At 36.6% G+C, this 20,159-nt stretch overlaps 2 protein-coding genes across 4 annotated transcripts; both read right to left on the reverse strand.

The window, feature by feature from the left end:
- Window positions 1-108: 108 nt before the first annotated feature.
- Window positions 109-2,597, reverse strand: LOC108114600. The gene has a single exon (XM_017225660.1). The coding sequence runs from the start codon at window positions 2,577-2,579 to the stop codon at window positions 468-470; it is 2,112 nt and encodes a 703-aa protein (XP_017081149.1). The 5' UTR covers window positions 2,580-2,597; the 3' UTR covers window positions 109-467.
- Window positions 2,598-2,772: 175 nt separating this feature from the next.
- Window positions 2,773-19,394, reverse strand: LOC108114637 (serine/threonine-protein phosphatase rdgC). Of its 3 annotated transcripts, none has more exons than XM_017225704.2 (13): window positions 19,274-19,394; window positions 10,549-11,307; window positions 7,432-7,559; window positions 7,125-7,206; window positions 6,742-6,866; window positions 6,518-6,685; window positions 6,248-6,451; window positions 5,947-6,096; window positions 5,823-5,888; window positions 5,582-5,767; window positions 4,725-5,132; window positions 4,563-4,662; window positions 2,773-4,501 (listed from the first exon to the last, which is right to left on the reverse strand). In XM_017225704.2, exons 2-13 carry the CDS (start codon window positions 10,814-10,816, stop codon window positions 4,146-4,148), a joined length of 2,241 nt encoding a protein of 746 aa, XP_017081193.1. In that variant the 5' UTR covers window positions 10,817-11,307; window positions 19,274-19,394; the 3' UTR covers window positions 2,773-4,145. The 3 variants fall into 3 exon arrangements, with proteins under 3 accessions (XP_017081193.1, XP_017081194.1, XP_041674178.1); XM_017225705.2 differs by lacking the exon at window positions 19,274-19,394 and adding an exon at window positions 18,686-18,782; XM_041818244.1 differs by lacking the exons at window positions 10,549-11,307; window positions 19,274-19,394 and adding an exon at window positions 8,090-8,778.
- Between the last annotated feature and the right edge of the window lie 765 nt (window positions 19,395-20,159).

Here is a 20,159-nt window from a genome sequence, read left to right on the forward strand (position 1 = left end):
TTTTGTGCTTTGAAGCATTGGAAATTCTAGTCAATATGATAGTCAAAATTAATTAGCATTTTAAAATCAAAAAATGTTTTTGTTTCTACAGATATTAAGCTTTTTTAACACCCAAAACTGTAAGTTAAGAAAGTCAATAAAATACTTGTATAGATAAAACTTTTTTTGATCCGTTTTATGTGAACTTTATTAAAACCATCAACCAGATTGATTTCGGCGAAACAAAAATTTACTTGTTATATAAACAAATGGATTTGTCAGAAAAATAGATTATACTTTCTTGTCATATCCAAATGTTTACATAAATGTGATTTTTGGCAATTACTTAAGAATCTTAAAGTTATTTTTCTTTAGGAAAGTATAGACCTACACACCCTGAGAAAAGTATATTTTTCACTTTTCTTCGGTAAATTAGGTAAATTACTTTCCTTGCCAAAAATAATTCTATTACTCTCCAGACAGTAAAGTTAATTTCTATTCAGATCATGCAAGCTAAGGGGCCCTTCAGTTCTATCATATTGATTTGGAGGCGTAAAGGATAATAATCGCTTACAATGTTCTTGATGAGTCACGATATTTGCTCGATAGGCCAATAACTCCTGTCGTTTTCGTTCTCTCCTCATCTTCTCCAGAAAGGGTGCTTCTTTCTCCCCAGAATGTCCCTTTATAGTTCGGCACATTATGCATGCTGTTTCTTTTCCTGAAGAAATTTCGAATTTAGTCCCTTCATCTTTTGGCTTGGGAGTAGGTTTACGAGTAGTTTTAATCCTTTTTTTAACATAGGCTTTCTTTAATTCTAAAGTATTACTCTTCTTTTCATATATTTCATCATATGGATAAAACAGTAATTCGCCATCCGGAATACCCTCAAGGTCCATTGAGAAGTTATCTGAAACGTTTTCTACGCCGACATCATCCTGACTAAGATACTGCTTAACCCTCCCCAATTTCTCATTGTACGCCGCAGCGGGAAAATCTGAATCAATACTTGGTTTTTTCATCTTTTCCAGAAAACTTTTGTGATCTTCAGATTTTCGCAGCTCTGGGTTAACACTTCCTGTCCTCACACTTTCAAATTCAACAGACGGCACATCGTTGAGAAGGCCTGATGCTATTGAGACGTTATCCAAATTTTCATCAAGTTCGATATCCTCTGTTATTGGCTGGAAATAATCAAATTTTAATTTTTTTGAGGGTCGTCTTAAAGAACTAAATGATAAGCTCTTGTTCATCCTAGTGTTGGCTTCACTTTCTGGCTTAATATCGATACTTAACTGCAGCTTACTTTCGTTATGGATTAGTGGTTGATTTTTATTGCCCTCCGCAGGACTCACTTCAAGAGCAATAAACGATCTATTGACCCTTGTAAAAAATGACAAGGACAACACAGAATCTATATCCCAATTGGGATTGATAATTTGTTCTACTTGGTCAACGGAAGATTTTTTACTTAAGGAGGACAATTTTTTTTCTTTTTGAAGTATAGGGGTGATTGACTTTTTAGTTGGGGATTTTCTTGAAGTTATACCATTAGTCCGAGACTTTACTTCCGATGGAAGTGGACTTATTTTTGAAGTATTTAACTTTTTCCTTTCTTCGTGAAGTTCTTCAGGTTTCTTAGAGGAATTCATTTTGCTTTTGCTACTCTTTCTAAATTTATTTCGAGGTTTAAGGATTATTTTTAAAGAGTATTTCATAACGTCCATGTTTGGTTTGGAATCTCCCATTACTTCAATGCTGCTTCCAGGACTTCCTTGGGCTTCTAGGACACCTTTAACATGATGCTGGATGGTAGAAAAATTTGACTTAATCTTTGAACTTGCTTTGGGTTTTTCTTTTTTAATACTTTTCTTTGTGATGCTCTCTGGTCCTTTGGGCGATTTTGACCTATGAGTTCCTTCATTTAAATTGGGTTGGGACTTTAAGGACTTTTTCCTTGTGGTTTTTGTTTTTCTAGATTTCGCTTTTGGCTGTTTGACTTCAGACTTTGAACTTAGAAGCTGATTAGTTCTTTCTTGAAGTTTAGTAGACTTGTGAGTTTTTCCATTTAGTATTATATTTTCAGTTGGATGAGAATTAACTTTATAGTACTCCACCACAGAATGTTTCCTAGACAATGGTTTCTGTGTCTCTGAATGCTTTTCATGTTGAGGCAACCTGTTGTCTTGGATGTGCGTCCTTACTATGTCGTATATGTCATTGTAAATGCTGTCATCTTTCAAATCACACTTGAATTTCATATCATTATTTTTACGTTCGAATCTGAAAGTCTCTTCGAATTTGGGCTGATCTTGACTGGCTTGAAGGATTTGATAGAAGGTATTCTTCTTCGCCTCCCTAGATATGCATCTTGACTTTGGAGATATGGTACTTTGGATCACAAATGATGCAGTTTCCGCTAATGGAACTTCCGGAGTCGACGCTACCTTCCTCCTTCCGACTTCCTTTTTCCTCTGGAAGGTTGGCCAGGCAAGCGATCTTTGATCTAATTTCTGAATGCTATACAAAACATTCGATATGGAATTGGAAAGATATTTTGCATTTGGATTTATAGGACTGGGACAGTTATATCTCTCCATTAACAGGCAATTTCGATTATAAAATAAACTTGTGATCTAAAAAATCCTAATTTTTTTATATATTTTTTTATAGGTTTGTAACGTTTTTAAGCAATTTAATGCAAATGTGAAATAACCTCCATAGGCTTACTAAGTATAGTTCTGTTTTAAGATCTTAGGATCTTACCTGTTTCCTTCAAAATGAAATAAAATCTTTATCACTTATTATTCAACATATTTATTAATAAAGTTTCAGGAAAATATTTTGTCTATCGATGAAACGTGGCTCAAAATACAAATAGGGGATAGGTGCTTCTTAAAGTAGATACAAGTAAAATGTTAGTTGTTTACTAGGATAGGGTATAATTACTTGAATGCCAACGATTGGCTAAATTTATTGGTCCTGTAGTGCCTGTCGAAAAGCGTTTTTATATTTGTTTGTCATAGGTACTCGATTACTATTTTGTAAATATATTATTAGGGAGATCCTATCAATTTCCCCAAAACGACTTAGCCTAAGGTAACTTTTTGATTAACGGATATCAAGAGTTTTCGTAAAATATAAAACTTTGTTATTGCATTTTTTTTGAGGTCAGGAAGTTTATATCCGTTAGCTATAATTGCTTTTTTGCGTATTTCAATAGAAAAGTTTAACAATCAACTTTATGGGTGTGGCAACTGAAAGTTCAAATGTGGATTTTGCAAGCATTTTAAGATTTGCAATTAAATAATTGTGCCAAAGCATGGTCCATGTGAGGTATGTATTCTATATCTTTTATAACATTTAACTGCTCACTTACTAGATAGACTTTATAAAACGCAAGGTGGTTCAAAAGCTTTATATTTATTTAGATTTTAACGTCCTTTAATTTCTACATTAATATCGATTTAAAGCAATCAGGTCGTATAATAATTGTTATAAAGATTTAGTGATAGCTTTTGAATTACTTTAAGAGAAGGGAAATGTCTTTTAGTTTAAAGTTTTTCTTTAGTTTACATGTCATCTTTATAAAATTTAAGAACTAGACGTAGTCGTATATAAAATGTAATCTTGATCCCTTGGGCTTAAACTTTGTTAGATAAACAATTAATATGTCTGTTTATATGCCTATAATTTAATATAAAGCGCTTGATATCTGGTTGTATAAATTTAACATAACATTTTGGTTTTAACACTATATTTTTCTTATATTTCATAACATTTTTAATAACTTTTTTTGATAAAGCTTTAAAGTAGCTTACAGAGGAGTGCATATTGGTTATAAGATTAATTATATAATATAAATCAAAAGCGTAGGGGAATGGCCAGTAGACTTAGCTTTTTTGCTTTCGTAGAGATCTCAATTTATATCGTTTTCGCCTCAAATTCTGTTTAAATATTAAGTAATTTATGTTTTAATTTATATGGGTATAATTTCTATACATAAATGTTAACATTCGTTTTAAATACATGGTATGTATTTAATTAATGACTTAGAAGTAAAACAAATGTGCCTTAAATGCCTTTTGTGAACCTAATAAAATTCATGTTGAAAACTTTACCCAAAACAAAAATAATGATAAATCCTTGAGAATCATAGATATAGCTTATGATTTTTTAGGATCAATTACTTTAGCCTCACAGTCCGTGGGATCAATGTCGTGCTCCACAACCAGAGTGTTCTTTGAGATCTTATCCGCCAACAAAGCCACGGGATCTGATGCGGTCTTGGCTACGGCCGGTCTGCCAGTGGAACGCCTCCTTATGTTCTCGTCCTGCTGCTCTTTCCTGTGTAGATCACTTAGTCTGAAGGCTTCCAGGAATTCATTTAAGTCCACTTTGCCATCACCATTCAGGTCCATCATTCGGCATTTCTCAAGCATTTCTGCCTTGGAATAGGCACCTGGCATATGGGCCACCAGCAAGTCAATAGCAGTTTCAAACTCATCTAGGGTAATTTCACCTGAAAGGTATATCAATTATTATGCGTCTTTTTAATAATTTGAAGTTTTCTTAAGACTTACCAGAATTATCCGCATCAATGATGTTAAATATCGCCACTAAGCTGGCTTTGTTGGCATATAAAGCGTCCATAACTGACATGCCATCAGCCTCAGCTTCGAGCTAAAGTGATAAACATAAGAAAATAAGTTAGTCAGAGCACTCAAAGCTCTTAAACTACTTACTATAACATCTGTGTCCAGTAAATCCAAAGTTCTATTGTAAATAACCTTCTGGCTATCTGTGCCCGGAGCCAATTTCTCGCGAAGGAGACGCCACGGCAAGCCCAACTTGGTGACATTTTCCATTACTGTGCACCAATTCGATATGGATATATAACCACTGTCCTTAGGATCAAATCTTCTGAACTCGTCCTCCAATTCATCCCGATGATCACGCATACGCACTGCCAACTCCTTGAGTGCCGAACTTTCCACAATGCCCATTCGCTGTTTAAAGGATAATCGTTTTGTTTGCGATGCCGCCGATATATACTGAACAAAATGGGGCATCAGCTGATTGTTCAGACGGATATAGGCACCCTTATTCGATCCAATGGCATAGTAGTTAGAGGCCGAGAAAATTGTGATTATCTGTGAGTGAAAAAAAAGAAAAGTTACTTTTTGCCTTTAGCTGTTTTTTCTTAATTACTTTTCATTAAATAACCTAGCATATACAACAAAGCCCCATCAGCTTGCAAATGTCACACGTGTCAATTAACCAAAAGAATCAATACACTTATGGCTGATTGTAATAATTATTATTCAACCGCAATATTCCCATTAGCCACTTAATTCACTATGCATGTAAATTGCAATTCCATGGCTGACAAGTCAAAGTAAAGTAAGTGGTGAGGGCAATTTAAGATGGGGCACGACCGCATCAATATAATAGGAAAAATGCAGCTACTTAAGTAGATTTAAACGTCATACAAATCAATTATCTTCTTAAGGGCTCTTTAATATTACAGGCAAAAGCTGCTTACTATGTAATACTAAATGAATAATATATGTTTCAGGGAATTAATAAGACATTAACCCACCTTGTTGTCATGCATAAACTCATGACCATTGGGCTTGCATTCGTGGGAACGGATAACGTAACTGAGTCGATGTCGCTGAAGGAAGTTGTCAGTCACATCCGGTCCAAACCATACACCAGCTCCTCTTAAAGTGTTTGGGACACAGCCCATAGTGGCCTGTGGGTCACTCCACATAATGTCAAAGATCTGAAATATAACTTGTTAGATATATATTTCTATGAATAATATTATTCCTTATAACCTGCTGCCACTCGGTCTTGTCCAGTGGCTCGCCATCTGTAAGTGGTGGCCTTAAAATAGACACATACTAAGGGAAAAGAATATATTAAAAAAAAGTTCTTGATATCGAGGTGGTATACATTTACCTTGCCCCTGTCAATACTTTTGATAAGATCTAGGCTTGTGCTATCCGAGAACCCGCCATGGACGATTAACACTCGACTATTGAGAACGGAGCCAAGGGGAAGCCATCGGTAGACCTCGTCGATGAAGGCCAGAATTCGCTTGTGATTCCGCTGAGCGAAAGGTACACAGAAAAGATAGGTGGCAAGAAACAAAATTAAAATATTTTTCTTTCACATATAACATTTCATTAAATTAACTTAATTTACAATAATTTCTCACTGTGTAGTAACGACTAATCACCTTAAAGGATCTTTTACTTACAGGGTACTTGCTTTCCACCTCTCGAATAAATCCGTAGCGGGCATTCATAACACTGTCTTCATGGTTTCCCCGATTGAGGAAAACTGCCTGGGGAAAGGCCAAATAGAGTGAGAGGAGCAGCAGCAGGACCTCCAAGCCCCTCTTGCCCCTGTCCACAAAGTCGCCATTGAACACGTAAGGATTGGAAGATGAGGGAAGACCGTTCTATGGCAGATGATTGATGACTAATTTTAATACATCTAATTAACGAAATGAAAAACAATTTCCTACCTTATGCAGCACCACAAGAAGATCGTCAAGTTTTCCATGCAGATCCCCACAAACTGTAACTTGCTGAGAGACAGCCGTGGAAACTGGGGAAATATTGGGCAGCTGCTTTAGGGATTTGGCAGCTTCACGTAGAATTAGTGCCACATATTTTGGATGCAATCGGTTTCCCTGAAAAGTGATAAGTTTTTAAGATTAAAAATTAAAAAAATGTTTTAAAAGTTTACCCGTTTCTTGCGGAAGACGTCAATCAATAGATCGATATGGTTTTTTCGTATTGGCAACTCAATTTTGGCATTCACAATGTCTCCAAACTCTTCAACAAGGTCATCTTTTTCATCCAACACGGAAACTATAAATAAGATGTATTATATTTATAAAGAATTTTGAAACGAAGTCAGAGTTCTAACGGTGCGTGTCAGTGTGCCCAACACGTAAAAACATAAAAATTTCAAATTTGATCTAGCGCCATTCGTTTTAAATTTAACTAATTAAACATTACTTTTACAAAAATAAATTTAGATGCTAATGCAGAACTTTTTTCAATTACAAAGGACATTGAATGAGGGACATGAATTATCATAATGGATTAAGGGTAATCCCAACTCACCATGAGCAGATCCTTGGTACTGGTTCTTCCTGCCCGCAGCCTGGGGCATGTGCTTAATGAGGTCATTGAAGAATTTGTATAGCTATGGGAAAACAGAGGCAAATGAAAATAAATTAGCAGAGAGTGGGTCAACAATGCACTTGCGACAAAGTTTCACGGCTGAGTTGATTGCTATCGACTTTTGAAACTCTACAAATGCATTCGAATGACGTCGTCGAGGGCCTCTTACATTGGCCTCTTAAGCTTTCTGTGGCGCCTTAACCTACATGTATGGTAAGACATTATAAGGTATAGCCACTCCACTCACCTCAGCCTGGTCCTGTTCGCTGGCATATTCCAGGTTCTGGAAGATCTGCCAGTTGCAACGTCTCTGCATTTCGCGACGGGCTTGATGCCTGCGATACCATTTCTGTATGAATATTGCCGCTCGAATGGCTGCAAGAAATATTTTAAAAAAATTTAAAACTTCACTTGAAGACTAATAAACTATTTTATGGGGTTCTAAAAACATCGAGAGCAGCCTGCATGTGGTAGGAGGGGGCAAGTAATATGCAACATTTCCAAAGAGTTTTGTTATGGCCAATAAAGCCACTAGATTTTTGTGGCTGCCCAAGTTTTCCCCTTTGACATTTTCGCCATGGTCGCTTATTACTCACACAGTACGGAACAGTACAATATGGCACACTTAACAAAATACACATTTTAATCAGGGAATTTAAATTGGAAAGGATGCTGGGTCTTGGGGGTTTTGGGGATTCGAAATGATTACTCCCACAAAGTACTTGCCGTTCTCATCCATTTTGATGCAAATTTATTCGTCTGCTTGTTAATACAATGCTGAAAACGTCAAAGACTGTGGCAAGGGGATGGGGCAGATTGGGGTTTCTTTTCGGGCTAACAACTGATTAACATTTACGCAGCTATAATTATTTTTTATTTTCAGACGCTTTAAAGTCTTTACACACTTGTCTCTAGGTCTGCTGGCGAAGGTGTCCCTCTATTCTTTTTCAAATTTATGCAACCCATAAGACGGGGCCTTTATTAACATCCGTTGAAAACTGCTATCCGGTCGAAAATATAATTTAATTGGAGTTTACACAAATACCGAACTGAAAAGCATTCGAGAATAAATATTCAGGAACTTTCTCGTAAAGTTCTAGCTTAAAAACACAGTTCTTTTGCTTTCAAAACTTCACTTTAAATCACTTTCAAAGTCCCACAAAGTACATAATAGCCATGGTAAAAATCAAATTTAATGGAAAAACTTTATTTAATAAATTCTGTCAAAAAAATATCAACTAGCCATTAATGTGCTTTTCAGTAATTATCTCTTCAATTTCAATTTCACATCAGTTAAGTGAAGTTCTCATTAAACGTAATGGCCATTAGTCACATCAAATTTAAATTACAAATTATTAGTTTTTACTTGCAATACATTTTATCGAATCTATCAAGCAATTTATTTTAATTGAGCGGTTATTAAATTCCACTTTTGAAAAACATTAAAAGATAAGTAATTAGTTTGCGTAGGATTTTAACAGTGGTTTTTGCATAAAAATGTAAATTTATCCGTTGAACAAAAACTCAAACGAAAAACAGCTATCGAAGACTAAATGTTTTTCCTGACATTTAACATTTGTCCGTACACACTTGAAACAAGATAGACGACCGACTGGAACTGGAACCTAAAACTGCTCATTTCAAACGCTATACCCACGGCATTTTTCTTTGGCTTAAACGTTCTTTTTCAACTTTTACTGGTCACACTGTGGGACAAATTGCGGTTTCTAAGGGAACTTTGAACGGGACACCAAAATAAATATATGGGAAAAGAAATCGGGTATGGGAAAAAGAAAAACATTTGAATTCTTTTAAGGATATGACTTGAAACACATTTATTAAGAAAATCTTAAATGTTCTTTTTTTAACATCAAAGTTCTCTAAATACACCCACTGTGCTTTCCCCAATTACCTACAAAAAAGGAGAGGTCTGGGGCGATGGTAACCTTTTCCATTTCCAACTTGCGTCCACGTCCGCGTGCTTGTGGGTTAATTTCTGGCTGCGTGACTGGCTGAGTCTACTATGTGTTCATATATATGTATATATATTGCATATCGTATATATGTGGGTTTATAGTGGGGTTTTTCACTAATAGCTAGCTGTCCGGCCGTGGCATCTGTATGAGGTTTCTTTTTGTTTGTTCTTTCCCTGGCTATATGTCGTGTCTCCGGCTGTTTAGATCCACCTGAACCGTTTGTACAGCAAATTGGAACAATAAATAAAAGTTAGCGCAAGCGCCGGAACACAACCACAGACATTAAACAAAACAAAAAAACAAGTAGCCAAGTGTTTCAAAAGCCGGGCAAAAGGGCAAACTGCAACTGCAGTACAAGGTCCCCAAAAAACGTCTTTACTAAGTTGGCGACTATAAAAACACAAGTTCCAGCAACCAACGCGAGTGGTGGTAAACATAGTAATAAAGTTGCGCTTAACCCAGTTATTAAGTATTCCGGGCCACATGAAAATGCTAAGTGCTAAAATGTGTCCACACACGGGTTAAATTCTAGCAAAATTCGCCAACTTTTTAAGACTCTCAAGTTTGTACTGAAAGTTTTTGTTCCTACTTTGAGCTAAGAAAGCTTAAAGTCTTAGAAAATCAAACCTTTTACCAAACTGAGTGAGCTTAATCTTAAAGTTATTCAGTTTTAAACAAATTTAAAATGAAAAACAGGATAATTTCTGGTAAATTGGCTCTGAGCTTTAATATAATTGAATTGCCTTTTGCAATTTGGTGAAAGCAATACTAATCGGATTTTAGTTTTAATACGGTTTTGTATACTATGGCTGCAAATTAAATTTTAAATTTTTCCAAGAGGAATTAAGTTTGTGCTTCTCTTCATTTATGTTGATGACTCATCAACAATTTATTATTGGTGAAACACTAGCAGTCCCAAAGAAATATATTTCTAGGATTGGCTCGGCTATTAAGGTCTTATTTTAGTTTGGATACTAAACACAAGGGTTTTTGCCCTGGGGAGCTTTTACCATGTGGAACCCAGAGGCAATAGTAACTGGATTAGGTTTGTTGTAATCGTAAGTTTCATTGCCCGTTTCGCACAAATCCCCATTAACTAAAACTAGCCAATGTACACCGAGAAAAGCAAATGAGAACGGTTGAGAATTCAAAACCGAAAAATTACCAAGAACTTGACCCTCAAGTCTAAAAAGAAAGCATACTTTTTAGCGCATTTCAATCATTTCCTTAACTGGCTTAAAGATACTGATGTTTTTGGTTGGTTGTATATAGAAACTCTTAGCTATTATAGAGATCTTGTCTTGATACAGTTAAAAAATTGTACTCCCAACTTTTTATGAGTCCTTCTAGCCAACATTATCTCTAAGCTAAATAGATTTAGTACTCACTCTTTTCGGCACGGGAGGCGCTCATGCCCCGGAGCGGCTTGCGGAAGTGCTTGCACCAACCTCGCCGCTGGAAGAGCTGCAGCAGACTGGAGGCTCTGGTGCTAGTCTGCGCAGCGGATGTCTGCGGTTGTCCATTTGGCCCTAAGGTCTGCATGCTGGCGCCCACGCGCTCTATTTCCGATGACCGGCACGAGGAGGCGTCTTCCACGGAGGAGCTGCGCCGCTTCCCGTCATCGTCGGCGCGCAGGCAAACGCAGCTGCGTAACATTCTGGTGATTTTGTAATCCAAGACGTGACCCCAGTGCCACAACCACCACCCCCACCAGTAGCTTCTCCTTCGTCACCTGCCACCTCAGTGGAATCCACACATGGGTAACTATGGTGTCAGAGGGGAGGAGGTTGCCAAGAGGTCCGCCTTATGTCACTCGCCTGACAAGGTAATATAATTTGCACAAACGGCAGCTCATGGGCCAGCGCCTTGTTCGTCGTCGTCCTTCAGACTGGCTGTCAGTTGGTGGATGAGAGATGGTCTACGAGGTTCTCCAGGTTTTCTCGAGGGGACTTTGAGGGGTCTTGAGGCGTCCAAGTCCAAGTTGTCTGACGGGATGGGTCCGACGTTGGCTAGTCAGTCGTACGTCTCCGGCTCTTAATGCAAATTGATTTTATTTTCGCGTAATTTATTCATTTCGCTGTTGCTGATTGCGTTCCTCATATTTCCATTGTGCAAAATTCGCGTCTTGAATCGCTTTTTCCACTCAGCTGCAAATAAATTTCCAAAGAAAAATACGATGAAAGTGATTTAAATATTGTCGCAATTTGTCAGAGGAAAAACAAAATAAAATAAAAAAAACTTTTCCATTAACAGCAAATAAATTATGAAAGCTAATTTAACTTGAAATTAAGTTTATTCGCTGCAGCAATGAAATTCTGAACATCCATTATTATTATTTACTTGAACACATTATGATGTGGTTGGCCAACTCCTGATAATAATTATTGTTTATTTTGGCCATTATTATATGGCATATAACAAGGCCAATTTGATTGTGGTCAACATGTGTATATTTAGGCCATAATTACACAAGCAATTCTTAGTTAATGACCGAGGAATGCTAATTCTCATAAATATGAATAAAGGGATTACTAAGCAATAATGCTGATAGAATTTTCCCCACTCTGCTTTTTCTTTTAAGGGAAATGGAATGCAAAATAAATCAAATACGTGTATGACTATGTAGTTTCTTTTGGTGAAACGAATGAAAATTGCCAAGTAAAGAACTCAATTTGTTTGCTGTATCTTCTTCCTTAACATTCATGCCCAATAGAAAGTGTATATAGTATCATTCCGAACAATAGCCCCAATGAATCTGCCATAACAATATGCAAATTATGGTCGCCGAAAGCGAGACCAAGAAATATAATGCATGCATAGGTGATTACCAGTAAAAGGCAGGAAAAACATATGTAAAAAACGCCTTGATATTATGTATGGAATCAATTGAGTGCTTCAGGCCAAGGATAGCTATCCTGGTCAGGACGAAAAATCCACTCCATGTCCTGCATTTATGTATTCCCTTTGCTGCCCTCTAGTGCTGTGGTTTTGCCATGGTTGAACCATTCAACCGATACGCGACCACTATATAGTATAGATATGTATATAAGTTGAACGGATTGTGGGCGTGCGCTAGTGTGCCCGAGGTCCTTTGTCCTTTGTAGCTGTCAGCTTCTATGAAGCCAGAGTTCCCTTGAGTGGCTGCAGACAAACAAACCAATTTTCACCAATTGAGCCATAAAGCCACATGGACAGCCACACTCGCAGACAGCTCCTCCCACACCAGCCGCAGATCCACCGAGTGTGAAATTAAAATGCTAACCTGTAGCGGGACAAGGACCAAGGACCAAGGACCCATCCGTTGGCCGATGGTCCTAAATATAAAGGCAGCGTGAAAGGTGGTATTGATTAATCGCTGGAAACATAGTGCCAAATGGAATGGCCAGGAATTTATTTGCCAGAAAAGGATACTTCTACCATAATATTTTCCGCTGAAGCTTTGCAGATGCCACAATTCTTCTTCACACAGCTTTTGTAGGCTATGAAAGTGTTTTGGCTGCGAATTATTATGTTACAGAACATTAAATTTTATCTTCCTAATGTAATAACGCGGCCTTAAATGTTTTAATTTACTTAAAATTGCCTGGGAATCTAGTTTAAAGCTTGTATATGTGTAGAAGCTTAGCCTTAGGATAATCGCCTTTAATAAAACAATGCAATTGTTTATGCTGGACGATATAAATATTTTCCTTTAGGGCTTTAATAAATTTTTGTTCTACTGAAAAAGCTTGTCCAACATCCAGACAATGTAATTAGGGCAATTTGTCATGTCCATGTCTTTCTTAATTACAAAGATGTTTACAAAATAATCACATTAAAAGAAACTTAAAGCTCATAATCTTCCAAACTGCCGAGCTTTTCTAAGTAATCTCTTGCTGGTAATCTAATAACTTTGTCTTTGGTCTTTTATTTATTTCAAGTTACTACCAAAAATATATTCAACTATAAAACCTTAACAAAAATACTCCCCCATATAGATTGGCTGTCGAGTTTTCCAACACTCTATCACATTTTCTTTGAACTGTAATACTCATGCAAATTTCAATTATTACATTCTGTATCCGAAGATTGAGGAACTTAGGGGAACACTTAACTCCCACCCAGACGACAAAGAAATTGGCTCCTCACCGTTACTGCCAGGTAAAAATGTTTAGGAATAAAATACAAAAAGAAAAACCAATACACATTTTCACTGTGCTTTTTGCACTTTGGCCCCAATGGCACTTTTCGCACGAAAATTTCGTTAGGAAAAAAATGTAAATGTGGCGGGAAAACCAGGCGCGAGGCTTTTATCGAAATGTAATTTGTCTAAAGTGAAAATGACTTACAGCTTAAATGGCTTAAATTCTTTAAAGATTTTTTGGTCACTTTGTGTAACTTTGAAATTGAATATGGCAAAGACCCAAAATAATAAATCACTAGCGGGCAAGTGCTGGGAAATTTTAGATTTCAGAAGACCAAAAACAAAAAAAGGAAATATTTGACATAAATAGGTTGATAAATATGTCGTCAAGTTGGCTCCAATTTCTTGAGAAATTTGGCTTACTTATTTCAATTAGCCTAACAATTTTGTAAAAATATTCCCTGAATAGGGTAACGAATTGTGAATAAATTTATACTTCCAAATCAATGTCAATTCAGGCATTAAGCTGATTTGATGTTTTCCGCGAAATCATAAACGACTTACTGGTTTTTGCTTACTTTTGAATATAAGTTAACATTAACTTTTTCCGAGAATCAACCATTTAAGCCATTGATGAACCAAATTTAAGATCAAATCTGATTTATGGAAGGTTTCTTATTTGAAAAGCCCAATTACCTGCTAACTTTTACTTAGAAGGTCTTAAATTATAATAAAATAACGTATAAGATATCCTTAAATTTATAAAATTTAATATTATAAATATCATCTTAAGTCATCTCTCTTTGATATTAAGTCAACCAGAGGGTATAAGCCAATTAATGCAATTGGCAGTGACGGAAAAGGTTTTAGGCCAAGTTGATCGATTCCAAGAAATCGTAGTCCACTTTTAGGGGCCCAACAAAGCCAACTCTATTTATTTCAATTACCACAGGCTAGTGGCCAATTTCCTGCTTCCGGTCTGGCCTGCTGGTCGATGTCCGGGTGTCTCGGGTCAAGACAGCAAGATAATGAGATTATCCGCCAGCACATTTGCAGTCGGGAATACGTTATTTGTCCATTAATCCGATGGCAAAGAGCAGAAAACGGACACTGGCTGTAATGGTCCGTCCTGCCAACTCATCGCCACCCATTTACCCGCCACTCATTTTCCAGCATTTTCCTTCTCCAAGTGCGTGTATGTGGAGCGATCAAAAAATGATTGTTGGCCTGACTCAATTACGATAAATTGCACGTCAGCCTGTGTGACAATCAGCAAATTTGCCCGCATTTCTAGTCCGCAAACATCGCTTATGAAGGAAGCCCAGCAGCAATTAAGTTAGTATTTACAGAAGATAATGTTTCAACTTGGAGTCGGTGGCTGCATAAATGTATGGGTAAACAACAATGTCTATAATATATCTCATATATCCTATGGGAGTGAACCCGAAAAGGGCAAAGATAAGCCCTTTGCGGTTGACCTTAGTTTTCCCAACAGGGAATTTTATGTTTGATTTACAGAAAATGTCATTAAATAAATTTAAGAGAGGTTTATTATACATACCAGAATTTAAGTTTAGCTTAATAAACAACATGAAAATGTACACAAACTATTAATTAACATAATAAATTAAATGCAACCATAAAGTAGCTTTAATGGCTTTCGAGCAAAGAGAAAAATAATCAATATCAAATAAATCAGCCAACATAAATTAAAAACTTTCTGGTTAAATACAAATAAATTGTTTGTTAAGCTTTTTTTTATAATTAAGAGATAGTTTTTCTGTACCATAAATATTATTTTAAACAAATGGATAGATAACTATTTGATTTTAATTTGAAACTCTTAGAAACTTCACCTTTAAAGTGAGCTCCATTAAGGACCTCTTCCAGAGTGCCTCACTAATATGCTTTTATTTCCCACCCCATGGAAATAATTGAGCTAATTATCGGGGAACTCACAAGGTCAGTCATCAAATTTGCTCACTCAAATTCTTCGACAGGTAATTTAGTTTGCCTACGTTTTTAATTAAGTTGCCGTAGTTAATTTGGCGCGGGCACGTGCATATCTGGTGAAAGGTAACAGGAATACATGTAGGAGATCCCAAGGACCTGTAAGGATCCAATATTGGCGCATCACGCTCTGGCCATAAAGGTATTCCCTTTAATTTTGCAGTTTTACTGCTTGAAGTTCCTCCAGTTTTTGGTGGATGCCCCATTAACGGGGCGAAGGTTTTAACGACTTTGAAATGATGTCAGCTCGGATGCTGATGTTCGTCATCGTTAAGGGCCGATTTGTTCGTTTTTATTTATAAACCAAATTGGGAATTAACGCAGATTGGGCCTCGGGAGCCTCGACACCTACAGGCCATATGGACTAAAATTTGCAGCCAGCTGTGAGAACCATGATTTATTCAACTTAAGTACACTCAGAAAACGAAGAGTTTTACCTTACAAAAGGGGGTAAAAATAAAAATCCAGTATGGTTTAAAAATTTACTGAAAGCGTATTTTTAAATATGTATAAGCCTGATTGCATCGTTTATGTGGCAATTCGTTGAGTGAGGTTTTCAAAAGGAAAGCTTTTATTTTCTTTTTATACCCGATGACTACACAATTTGAGAAGGATGCGATGGAAAGGTGATTTGGTAGAATTTCAAGAGAGCTGTAAAAGTGAATCTGAACAGGAAAACGTTTATGGCTGTGCCGTGCGATTATGTGGAAATGGACTTTCAGTACTTAGATTTGATGAAACTCATAAGCCAGCTCAGCTAGAACTTTTGGCCCAGTGTAGACCCCAAAAAAGTGAACAAACACTGCGGCTTAATTGCCATGGAAAAGTATCCAAATACCGACCCGATGCCTTCGTTTTTTGGCCAACAAATCAGGCGTGAAAATGACGGCACCTCGCTCCATGGGGGGTTGGCAGTTAAACTGCTTAATTTAATCGATTTTCGTTAAGAGTTTTAAATTTCTTATCTTGTTTGGCAAAATGTATGGCAGTACGGGTCGTTTGATGCGGGTAATTCGTCAGATGAAGATTGCTTGATATTCTGTTCAGGGTGTTCTTAGTATGCTGCCTATTCGAGGAAGTTTTAGGGATTTGCTTTTTTAAAAAATCCTTCTTTAAAGTTTATAATTTAATTAAAAAGAGTTAATTACTTAAAATCTTACTATCTTACATTCTTGATCCGCTTTAAAAACTCCTTTCCTTAAACTTCTAATTCTAATGCATCCTCAGGAATATTCCCCAAGCATCTTGGTTAATAGCCTTAAGCTAATTGCTTTTTGGTTTTAGCCTGATTCCCGTGGACTGGTGAATGAAACTTTTGCACAATCAACTTAATTCAAGCCGACATTGTGGGGAGTATCTTGCCGCAACTTTGTGCCCCATTTAAATGACTCGAACGTGGCATTTCGTGTTAAGAAAACACCAGAAACAAGGCAACTTCAAGGAGCTGTTTTGGCACTGTTCCGTTGACCGTGGAAAATCGAGGATAAGCTTAAGAAAAGCCATAACAAAAAAAAGGAAATATATATATAAAAAAAATTAAATCGGAAGTGGTGAGAAATTTCTGGGGGCTGCTGGGGTGTCGCCCCAGAAAAGAAGCCGCCGGGAATTCGTGCGAAAAAAATACAAAAATAAAAATAAAAAAAAAAAATGAACAGAAGAAAAGAACTCAAGAAAACTGTGGGAAAAATAAACGAAATCACGAATATAATACACGTAAAGTCCCGAGGAAACAAAGGGAGCGTAAGGAAAAGGCTGGAAATCAAATGCCAAACGTCAACGAGATTTGTTGCCTGTGTGCGGGGCACATATAAAAACTCATTCTCACTTTTACAACCACTCGGAGGTGGGCGGATTGCTAATCCTCCGCCGGTCGGTCCACCATCAATTGGCCCCCGAATCCGAATGGGCAGGTTGCCCGAATTATGAACGTGGAACAAGGTATAAGACCTAATAAATTCCAACTCGGATTCAATCCCCAATCCAATTCATACGTGTCCGTGCTTCGGTTTTTATGAACACCTCAATTTCGGGTTTACTTTTTGTATGCTAACAAATTGCGTTCATGTTTAGTTGGTTGCTATTAGTTAGGCAGACAGCAAAGGATATGGGTATGCCTTAATAATGTTACGTCTTTTAATTGGTACACAAATTCGGCATACAATAGAATGATAAGTTCGTTAGGAATAAGTGAGTGAAAAGATAAATAAATTCTAAAATATTTACCACATAAGAAAGAGATTTAATTAGAAAATTTCCTTAAGTAATTAAAAGCTTTCTGTCTTGGATAACATATATATTGTGTTGAAAAAATATATATTTATCCAAGGAAAAATATGATATTAAATTGCTTTCCCGGCACACTATAAATCATAAAACATTTTCAGACACCAAGCGTATTCTTTCAAAATTCGTGCACACTTTAGACCGCTTTTATTTACATATTTTTCTTTTAGTCAGCCCGGCTAAGTCTTTTGTTATGGCTTTCTCGTGTTTGTTTTAGAAAGACTGCACTTGTCTGTCCTCATTTTCCCTAAAAAGTTCGCCACCGTCAAATGGGCAAAAGATAGGTCAGAAAAATACACATACTTATTGCCTAAGACAATACTTGTCGTGGCTAATACATATTAAATGTATATAAACAGGCAAATGGATAAATGGAATGTGCAAATATTGCGTTTTCTCGTGTGGAATACAAAATACAATAACTAATTCATATGGCAAATACCTTTTGGTTCGGTAATGGAAACGTTTATCTATTATTAATTGGCTGCAAGTTTTGTGTTTTTTTTTTCGTCTGCTAGCTGTCATCACCTTAAGTTTTTCTTATTTCTTACTTTTATTCCATGAAGACCATTCTGACTGCTCTTGTTTTTGGCGGACATGTGAACATATTTTAAAATTCATTTTTACACTGAGAAAAGTTGTTTTTAAGCTATCGAAAATGAAAATCTTTTAAGCTTAATTAAATTACTCAAAGCATTAAATTTTACATATGCATATTTACAGCCATTAAATGTTATTTTTGAATTATTGCTGTCAAGTAAACCACCTCAAATATACTATGTCAATAGGTGGTAAAAGATGAGTAATGTTACAGAGTCAAAAATTATGCATAAACTTAACAAAAATTTAAATAAATTAGAAAACTATTTGCAAGGCACCATAATATTATAAACAGGTGGTAACATTTTGATTAATCGAATTATATGAGAGCTATTAATAAATCGTTCACATATAATTAAAGCCGGCAAACGCAAATAAATAAAATTTCTTATCGAAAACATTTAAGACAGAAAGCCTTTTAAAAAGAACAACTTCATCCTTATTACACTTTATACATCTCACTTCTGCGTCAAATCTAGATATATTTTAATGTCAAATTTTCTTAGCACCTTTTATCACCGTGTACCACTGATAGATGAACTATTTATATATGTTTGGAACGTATGGGAATGCATGTTCTTTCGCATGTATATTTTCGAGTATTTCCCATCCGTCTCGCCAGTGGACTTTAGTTTTTTTTCTGATCCCATTTAATGCACGGTATTTGTAAGTAATTTACCAAAACGACGCAACAAATTGAGGAGCGCGGAATAAAAAAGCGATTCGGTTGAAAAGTTTTTGTGTCGGCACTAAGGATGTGACTATATCAATGACCATGCCACCATCCGAGGCACAAGTGGCACAAGTAATATAACATAAAGGCGTGAGCGTAAACAAACACAGAAATTTCATTGGGCCAAAAAGAGAGATAAACTCTGATGACAATAACGGCAAAAATATATATACATATGTATATATAGAGATGGCGGCAAAAGGCATTAAATGAAGCCACACACAAAAATGCTCAAATGGTGACAGATATAAAACCAGAAACGAGAAAAAAACACAGGCCAAAAAGGGGGGAAACCATAAGCATATGCTGCTGCTATGGATCGGAAATAGCGCGTTCTGTTGCGGAGAGCATTACGTATACGTACTGGTGTACGGTGTACGGCTATCGCGTTCTGTTATTCGGGCGTCCGTGGCGCGTGGAATACCGTTACAAACTGAACACAGCAGGCCACAAGCTCGGAAATCCTTTTTGGCCTCTGCCGCAGTCGCTGTCGCAGTTGCTGCTACCGTTAACGTCGCTGCCATCCTCTCATTCTCACCTACTCTCAACACTTGCCGCTGCCATGCTGCCCAAAAGCAAAACAAAGAGCGTTGGCCGCATCAGCTGATTGCCCCGTTTCATTGCCATTCCCGTTCATTTTGCAGCGGAGGCTGCGCAAGGCTCTCTTGCTCTCTCCCACGCATTCCATGTACACTGAAAGAAAAATGATTTTGATCAATGAATAGTAAAGACTATAATGCCTGAGATTATATGCAGAAAATCTAGAATTTCTATTCTTTTATCTTATATTAAAAATAAGTATAAGCTCTACTATTATATCGATCTAGCATCCTAGTATCTTTGGCAAAATAATATCCCGAATAGAGAAAAAATATTTTCCTCTGTGCAGCCAAGAGAGCGATGCTAATCCTAAGATACTAAGTTTGATAACGTCTCTCGTGTTTGCATTTCGAATTTATGATATGCATCTTTCAGTTAAAACTTCAACCAGACGTGCCGCTTGTGTCGGTTGGTTAAAAAAATAAGAAGAAAAAGCATGTCTAAAGGAGGAATCAACAAAAAGCCATTAAGTCTGAATTATTTTTAGATTAAAGAAGTAGAAGTTTTGTGAGAACATACATTTTTAATTTAACACTTCCCGCCAAAATTACCTTGTCTATAGACCGTGTTTAAGTGATAACTTCTTTCATAGCCTTTGCAAAGGAGTAAATATTTTACTTTAACTCATTCAATAACATTTTTAAAATATT

The sequence above is a fragment of the Drosophila eugracilis genome, unplaced genomic scaffold, assembly GCF_018153835.1.
Source record: "Drosophila eugracilis isolate 14026-0451.02 unplaced genomic scaffold, ASM1815383v1 contig_2154, whole genome shotgun sequence".
Lineage (NCBI taxonomy): Eukaryota > Metazoa > Arthropoda > Insecta > Diptera > Drosophilidae > Drosophila > Drosophila eugracilis.

Bases quoted from the DNA above. Each gene is read 5' to 3' on its own strand.
- LOC108114637 (XM_017225704.2), bottom strand. From the start codon at position 10,816: ATGTTACGCAGCTGCGTTTGCCTGCGCGCCGACGATGACGGGAAGCGG. The intron at 6,452-6,517 runs GTAGGAAATTGT...CATCTGCCATAG, and splicing joins TTCTTGTGGTGCTGCATAAG to AACGGTCTTCCCTCATCTTC. The intron at 5,133-5,581 runs GTGGGTTAATGT...TTTCACTCACAG, and splicing joins AGTTTATGCATGACAACAAG to ATAATCACAATTTTCTCGGC.
- LOC108114600 (XM_017225660.1), bottom strand. From the start codon at position 2,579: ATGGAGAGATATAACTGTCCCAGTCCTATAAATCCAAATGCAAAATAT.